The sequence below is a fragment of the Bactrocera neohumeralis genome, unplaced genomic scaffold (assembly GCF_024586455.1).
Source record: "Bactrocera neohumeralis isolate Rockhampton unplaced genomic scaffold, APGP_CSIRO_Bneo_wtdbg2-racon-allhic-juicebox.fasta_v2 cluster11, whole genome shotgun sequence".
In the NCBI taxonomy this organism is placed as follows: Eukaryota; Metazoa; Arthropoda; class Insecta; order Diptera; family Tephritidae; genus Bactrocera; species Bactrocera neohumeralis.
The window spans coordinates 21,136,262-21,145,107 of NW_026089624.1; the positions used below are offsets into that span (position 1 = coordinate 21,136,262).

Genomic DNA, 8,846 nt, shown 5'->3' on the forward strand with positions numbered 1-8,846 from the left:
CGTTACACTGCTGCCATTCCGCTTCTTTTTTTGATATTACACATTGCATTTGAATTGTTATGAATATCTAATGGTAGCTTGAAAGCAGAATGTGCTGTCCGCCCACCATCCAACAAAGTAGCAGCATTGCCTGATGATGCAACTGCTAATGCAATTTTATGTTGTGACCGTAGTTTCGCAAAAATGAAAGATAACAAATATGTTATACCGGTCCCTCCTGGTGCATCTAAATAGAAAAAACCGCCTTGTTTGGCATTAACAGCCAACATAATTCGATTGCATATGCTCTTCTGCTCTTCAGTTAACAATGGTTCATTGTTAGTAACAAATGTATTTAAATCACGATTATTAAATTGTTCTTCTCGCTGCAAATCACTATTTACTCAGTCTGTAGCTGGGCGATCAGGAGATGGAATACCATAATGTCTAAGTGGTAAACATGAGATCTTCTTCTTCTTCTTAATTGGCGTAGACACCGCTTACGCGATTATAGCCGAGTTAACAACAGCGCGCCAGTCGTTTCTTCTTTTCGCTACGTGGCGCCAATTGGATATTCCAAGCGTAGCCAGGTCCTTCTCCACTTGGTCCTTCCAACGGAGTAGAGGTCTTCCTCTTCCTCTGCTTCCCCCGGCGGGTACTGCGTCGAATACTTTCAGAGCTGGAGTGATTCCATCCATCCGGACAGCATGACCTAGCCAGCGAAGCCGCTGTCTTTCAATTCGCTGAACTATGTCAATGTCATCGTACATCTCGTACAGCTCATCGTTCCATCGAATGCGATATTCGCCGTGGCCAACGCGCAAAGGACCATAAATCTTTCGCAGAACTTTTCTCTCAAAAACTCGCAACGTCGACTCATCAGTTGTTGACATCGTCCAAGCCTCTGCACCGTATAGCAGGACGGGAATTATGAGTGACTTATAGAGTTTGGTTTTTGTTTGTCGAGAGAGGACTTTGCTTCTCAATTGCCTACTCAGTCCGAAGTAGCACCTGTTGGCAAGAGTTATCCTGCGTTGGATTTCTAGGCTGACATTGTTGGTGGTGTTTACGCTGGTTCCAAGATAGACGAAATTATCTACAACTTCAAAGTTATGACTGTCAACAGTGACGTGAGTCCCAAGTCGCGAGTGCGACGACTGTTTGTTTGATGACAGGAGATATTTCGTCTTGCCCTCGTTCACTGCCAGACCCATTTCTTTTGCTTCCTTGTCCAGTCTGGAGAAAGCAGAACTAACGGCGCGGGTGTTGAGGCCGATGATATCAATATCATCGGCATACGCCAGCAGCTGTACACTCTTATAAAAGATGGTACCTTCTCTATTTAGTTCTGCAGCTCGAACTATTTTCTCCAGAAGGAGGTTGAAGAAATCGCACGATAGGGAATCACATTGTCTGAAACCTCGTTTGGTATCGAACGGCTCGGAGAGGTCCTTCCCGATTCTGACGGAGCTTTTCGTGTTACTCAACGTCAGTTTACACAGCCGTATTAGTTTTGCGGGGATACCAAATTCAGACATCGCGGCATAAAGGCAGCTCCTTTTCGTGCTGTCGAAAGCAGCTTTGAAATCGACGAAGAGGTGGTGTGTGTCGATTCTTCTTTCACGGGTCTTTTCCAAGATTTGGCGCATGGTGAATATCTGGTCGGTTGTTGATTTTCCAGGTCTAAAGCCACACTGATAAGGTCCAATCAGCTTGTTGACGGTGGGCTTTAATCTTTCACACAATACGCTCGATAGAACCTTATATGCGATGTTGAGGAGGCTAATCCCACGGTAGTGGGCGCAGATTGTGGGGTCTCCTTTTTTATGGATTGGGCATAGCACACTTAAATTCCAATCGTTGGGCATGCTTTCGTCCGACCATATTTTACAAAGAAGCTGATGCATGCTCCTTATCAGTTCTTCGCCGCCGTGTTTGAATAGCTCGGCCGGCAATCCGTCGGCCCCTGCCGCTTTGTTGTTTTTAAGGCGGGCAATTGCTATTCGAACTTTTTCATGGTCGGGTAATGGAACGTCTGCTCCATCGTCATCGATTGGGGAATCGGGTTCGCCTTCTCCTGGTGTTGTGCATTCGCTGCCATTCAGCAGGTTGGAGAAGTGTTCCCTCCATAATTTAAGTATGCTCTGGGCATCGGTCACTAGATCACCTTTGGGGGTTCTACAAGAGTATGATCCGGTCTTGAAACCTTCTGTAAGCCGCCGCATTTTTTCGTAGAATTTTCGAGCATTACCCCTGTCGGCCAGCTTATCAAGCTCTTCGTACTCACGCATTTCGGCCTCCTTCTTTTTCTGTCTACTCTTCGTCGTACCAGCTGTTCTTTTGCACTTTCCGAAAACCAATGGTTTCGGTTGCAGCTGTACGTAAGGAGTTTGGAATGCCGTCCCACAGTTCCCTTATACCGAGTTGTTGACGAGTGCTCTCAGAGAGCAGGAGTGCAAGCCGAGTAGAGAATCGTTCGGCTGTCTGTTGTGATTGGAGCTTCTCGACGTCGAACCTTCCTTGTGTTTGTTGGCGTGCGTTTTTTGCTGCACAGAGGCGGGTGCGAATCTTAGCTGCAACAAGATAGTGGTCCGAGTCGATGTCAGGACCTCGGAGCGCACGCACATCTAAAACACTGGAGACGTGTCTTCCGTCTGTCACAACATGATCGATCTGGTTGGTAGTTTTTCGATCCGGAGACAGCCAGGTAGCTTGATGAATCTTCTTATGCTGGAATCTAGGACTACAGATAACCATATTTCGGGCCCCGGCGAAGTCGATCAGCCTCAACCCATTTGGGGATGTTTCATCGTGGAGGCTGAATTTACCGACCGTAGTACCAAAGATACCTTCTTTGCCCACCGTGGCGTTAAAATCGCCAAGCACGATTTTGACATCGTGGCGGGGGCAGCTCTCATAAGTGCGCTCCAAGCACTCATAAAAGGCATCTTTGGTCACATCGTCCTTCTCTTCCGTCGGGGCGTGGACGCAAATCAGCGATATGTTGAAGAACCTCGCTTTGATGCGGATTGTGGCTAGACGTTCATTCACCGGAGTGAATGACAGTACTCGGCGACGAAGTCTCTCTCCCACCACGAATCCCACACCAAACTTGCGCTCCTTTATATGGCCACTGTAGTAAATGCCACAGGGACCTACTCGTCTTTGTCCTTGTCCCGTCCATCGCATTTCTTGGACGGCGGTGATGTCAGCCTTTATTTTCACGAGGACATCAACCAGCTGGGCAGCGGCACCTTCCCAATTAAGGGACCGGACATTCCAGATGCATGCCCTTAAATCGTAGTCCTTATCAGAGAACTTTCCTCACTTGCGTGAACTTCTACACATGACTCCATCCTCCAAACTTGAGATCATAATATATTAATCTTCAATCATCAATAATGCTTCGTTAGCATATCTTGTGTGAAGTCTTAGTTTGTAGAGTCGTTTATATGTTTATGTCGGTAGAGTATATCTTCAGTCATGTAGTTCTTATATTTTTCCCACAATGTAGATGACTGTGTTGGAAAACATGTCGTCAAAATAATGGCAAATAGTTGACGAATATTACTCGGCGAGGACGTTAAAGCAGCATCAGCAAGTGTCAGATCCCAATGGCTGTCATCTTCTAAAAGTTGCAACGCCTGACATGCATCTTTATATGTACTGAACACTTGGCAATTAACTGTTCGTAAAAATTGAATAAAGACATTTACCAACAATAAACGCGGAAAAAAGCATTCACGTTGTTTTGGATTCAGTATAAAGTCGTCCCAATGTCTTAGCTTTAAATATGCCTGCAATTGAAGGATGTCGTCCTCCCTTTTTACGTGGTTCCCATTTTTTAGCTGACGTGTTCCATGTAAAATAGCATGGAATATCAGTGTGTAATAGTGTTTTTGCGAATTGACCATACATACAATTTTTGACAAAGAATGAAAAATTCGGTTAGTGTCATTTTTGGTGGTTCACATGCTCTTTGGAGAATATTTTCTTCCGTGAAATACACACGTTGTCCATTTTCAAGATGCACTGCAAGATGTTGCATAGCAGGTTCTCTATGGTGTATGGGGAAGCTAAGTATGCGCCAGATAGCTTCATTGCTGCTTATGTATCTACCCATTTGGTAGCGTGTTCTTTCATCATTTTCGTTTTTATTTTGTACTCCAAATACGGCCAAATCACTGCCCTTATGAACCTATTTGCAAATATACTTGATGGATTTGACAGAACTGCAAAGCTCAACGTTAATATGAGACTTGTACGTTTTGGAGAGTAGAGGTGAGTATGGTACTACCCATTGATTGTCAATTTCTAATTCGATAGAATTTGAAGTTCTCATTTTATATGTATGACCACCATTATCAGCGTTTCTGCGGCGATACAATGGATAACCATCAATATCAGTAATGTTATCATTTGTGAATTTCTTAGGAAAATTTTTCTTACATTTCCCGTTTTCCATGCATGGTGTTGTCATGTTAAACGCTCCACACGGTCCATGAATCATATGACTTGTAAAAATATTAAATAATTCTTGATCAATTGAAGAATCTGGAATTTCGGCTAAAATAATTTGATCAATTTCATCTTGACGAATTTTATCTTCAAGCCAAATTAAAATGTGAGCATGAGGTAAGCCTCGTTTCTGCCACTCAATTGAATATAACCAACAACACGTTTTGCCAAAAACTGAATATTTTGTTATAAAATCAATCAAAGATTTCAACTTTTGTTTAAACACTCGTGCAGTAATATCGTTACGATGTATTGATTGTTGACCTGGTAATAGATAGATAGATAGATAGGATTATTGAGGTTCTGCACCGCGACCTAGGGTCTATTGTGCCCTCTCAACTTGACCTGGTAATAGTAAAGATTGATTTCCTCCCAATTTGGATTACACGTAAATGTTATGAATAAATCTGGACGACCGTAATGACGTACATTAGTCATTGCATCCTGTATATATTCTTGCATGTTTCGTGGACTACCTATGTAGCTGGAAGGTAACAGCAGTGCAAAGGTAAAATAACAAAGTAGTTCATTGAACTAACTTTTTTATTTAATTCATTACCATCGACTGGATCACACTGTTTAATGTTGATATGATATCCATCTTGTCCTTGCCAGAATATCAGTGGGTACTGGAGTGCATCGTACGAACGGTGTAAATCTGAAATTCTACTTACTGAATTATCTCGGCGTGTAATTTTTATGGATCTGTTATCAACTGGATCACCGACCATAATAATAGCAACTTCATCAACGGTGGGTGCATTGAATCTGCCGGCGTGTTCTCCCACAGGCACTTTGTCCGCTATAATGACAATTTGATAATTGTCACTTTTTAATTATGGTGACACTCTTTTAAACAATTGAACCGATTGATTATTGCTCTCCAAAAATAATTCTAACGACAATACAATTGCTCTCTCTTCTTCTTGTTCAATCAAATTATACTGGCATCGAGTTGTTACACGTTCTTCGCAATTGCCCATAAAATAAATCTGAAGAAATTTTGGATCTTCATTTGTCATCGGCATCAATGATCCAATTTTATGGTATACCTGGCCTTGAATTTTGAATGTTGTTTCAAAATGATGTCGGGTGTTTCATTGTGATATTTTAACGCCTGACAATAATTGCATATTTTGTCCATCGCACCAATAGTGACTTTAGAATCAGCCGAGTAATTGATGTCTGGTTCGTAATCAAATGTAAGACGAACAAATAATCGACGTGTTACTGCGCGGTTGGTCCGATGAATTTCTCGGTTTTGTTCTCTAAATGAATCAATGTGTTGTTGACGTGCCACCCTGGCTCTCAATACATTTTATTGTCGACGATTATCACGCTGTTCTCGTAATTCTCGTGCACGAATTTCAGCTGTACGAATTCTTTGAGCTGCACATCTTTCTGCTCTCTGTTCGACTGATTCATGAGCTCTTTCAACACGTGCACGTCGAGTCTCTTTGCTACGGGCGTTAAGGTTAGATTTTTTGTGTGGCTTTTTACTAAAAATAGTAGATGAATTTTTAATGTGAATGAATTTCACTGTTCTCTGATTTTGTAGATTATTTATTTGGTTATATTTATGTAAGTGTAAATTAGAAGTAAAACAAAATATTAATTATTAAGATTTGAATTAATTCCGATAAAAATTAAATTTAATTGAGAATTTCCACCTGTGTGTTCCAGCACCGGTTAGCAAATAAACCGCTGTAGAATTTGAAGTTCTGAATTTCAGTTAAACGCAAAGGTCGCCACTTATTGTAGTGGTGCTTTTGTTGTGGATTTTTTTCCAATTGGAGAAATAAGACCCAGCTGTTTGCATAGGGTTGCAAAGTCTTTAAGTTTTTTTATTTGTTTTTTCAATGATGAGTGTAGAGCTGGAAAACAATCGATGGCACTATCGATACCATCGATGTTTTTTAAATTTTCTAAACATCGATGGCTCATAGACCACTATCGATTGTTTTTAATTGTATCTGTGCATTGGAGCAACGTGTAAGTAGAATTGGTTTTGTCTCGCATTATTTTATTTTTTTATTAAATTTATGATAATATACAGTAAACTTGGACTAACTTGAAGGCGAACGGTGGTGTTGGCTTTAAGCGTGGTGATAAAAAATGGACAAATTTGTGAAAAGTAAGTATTGTTTCTAAATAGTTCTGCATACAAGTAAAAATGTGTGTATGTTGTATATGTATACTTATAACATGTGTCTGTATTTGTATTTTTTTAGTAACATCAATATCAACTGGCGATAAAGAAAATGTAGTTGAGGATGACATACAGCAGCACACAAATAAACGCAAAAGGGAAACGTCGATGGTTTGGCAGGTTTTTAAGAAATGCAAGGAGAGTAATATGGCTATTTGCAACCAGTGCGGTAAGCAGTACAAAACCGGTGGAAACACGACCAACCTTATGGATCACTTGAAGCGCATGCATCCTACGCTACTTAAAGATCAGCCTTTAGAGAAAGCAAAATGCATGACGAAATTCCTAGAGCGTGATATCCTCTACTCTAATACCTCTGAAAAAAAGAAACGCATTGACAAGCTGGTACTAAATATGGTTGCGTCCGATGTCTTACCTCTAAATGTGGTTAATAATGTTGGGTTAACCAAGCTGATCCATGAACTAGATCCACGTTACAAAATGCCGAGTAAGACTCACCTGCGCAATGTACTATTAAAAAATGAATACAATAGTCTAAAAGAAACTTTAAAAGCAGAGCTTCAGATTGTCGAAAGCGTCGCATTAACAACCGATGGCTGGTCATCAAGAGCCAATGAATCCTATCTAACTGTTACGTGTCATTTTGTAACCGAATCTTTTGAGCTTGCTTCAAAAATTTTGTCGACGAACCAACTTATCACACCAACTAACCACTCAGCTGTTAACATTGCTGATACTATAAATAATGTTGTAACTGAATGGGGTTTGCAAGGTAAAGTCGTTTGTGTAGTAACAGACAATGACGCCACAATGAAAAAAGCTTGTGAGCTGCTTAAAATCATGCATATTCCCTGTTTTGCACATACGATAAATTTATTAGTGCAAGATGTGCTAAAGCTGCCATGCGTTTCCGAAATTATTGTGAAGTGCAAGCGCACAGTCGCTTTTTTTAAAGCGAGCAATATAGCTTATGCTAAATTCAAGGAAGAGCAAGGCGTTAATAAGCCGTACAGTTTGATCCAGGAGGTTCCTACGCGTTGGAATAGTGCTCTCTTTATGATGCAGCGTATTTTGGAGACAAATGAAGCAATCTCGAGAGTTCTTTTGAAAACCCCAAAGTCTTTACCGCCGTTTACTGCAGACGAAATAACACTCATAAAGGAACTGGTTGAGATACTTAATCCATTTCAGGATGCAACCGTATCCGTTTCTGCAGACACAAAAGTGACTATATCACTGATCATTCCAACATGCTGTGAGCTGCGCAAACAAATATTTGAAATGAACTCTTTCATATCTCCAGAGGCTAAACTAGTCGTCGACTACCTAAGGGTCCGAATGGCAGAGAGATTTCACAGTACGAGGAGCGTACCGCGACAAGGCTTGCAACCATTTTGGACCCACGGTTCAAAAAGGATGGATTCCTGCAGCCATCAAATGCTGAGCAGGCTAAAAAAGCCTTAGAGTTAGAAGTCTCCACATTTTTGTCAAAAACAACACCACGTCCACAGCCAACACCACCACAACCCAAACGCTTTTCCTTCATGAGTCAAAAGCTGGAGGATAAAGTAAAATCAAATAAAGCTGACGCCATAATTCTTTTGCGCCAATATTTTGAAACGGCGCATGAAGCTGAAGAAGTCAATCCACTTGACTATTGGAAGGTAATAATAAGTGTAATATAATTATTCACATGGTTAATATAACAAAAATAATTTTCTCTTCATTTTAGGAGCATACAAAGGATACGACAGCTTTAGCAATATTATCAAAGAAGTATTTTTGCGTACCAGCGTCTTCCTGCGCTTCTGAACGAGCGTTCAGCAAAGCTGGACAAATTGTATCGGACAGGAGATGCGCTTTAAAATCGAATATAGTAGATAAGCTACTTTTTCTCAACAAAAATCAAAAACAATGATCTCTTAATAAATTTGTTAAGTTTTAATTTTTTGTTTTAACTGAAAACATCGATGAAACATCGATGTTTTCTTTCAAAAACATCGAAAACATCGATGGCCCCAGACATCGATTGTTTTCCAGTTCTAGATGAGTGAGCAATAAAAAAATAAATGTAAAACAGTACAGTCAAAACCAGTATTTTTATAAATCAGCTAATATATATTGCTTTTTTAACTTGCAATGTGTTTAAACTCAACTAAGATTTATCATTCCTTACCAG

General features: G+C 40.5%; 1 protein-coding gene across 2 annotated transcripts; it reads left to right on the forward strand.

The window, feature by feature from the left end:
• The first annotated feature begins 6,424 nt into the window (after positions 1-6,424).
• Positions 6,425-8,612, forward strand: LOC126766140 (E3 SUMO-protein ligase ZBED1-like). Of its 2 annotated transcripts, XM_050484008.1 has the most exons (4): positions 6,425-6,489; positions 6,554-6,631; positions 6,729-8,331; positions 8,400-8,612. In XM_050484008.1, the coding sequence occupies exons 2-3, from the start codon at positions 6,613-6,615 to the stop codon at positions 8,129-8,131; spliced, it is 1,422 nt and encodes a 473-aa protein (XP_050339965.1). In that variant the 5' UTR covers positions 6,425-6,489; positions 6,554-6,612; the 3' UTR covers positions 8,132-8,331; positions 8,400-8,612. The 2 variants fall into 2 exon arrangements, with proteins under 2 accessions (XP_050339965.1, XP_050339963.1); XM_050484006.1 differs by lacking the exon at positions 6,425-6,489 and having other exon boundaries at positions 6,519-6,631.
• The last annotated feature ends 234 nt before the right edge of the window (positions 8,613-8,846 follow it).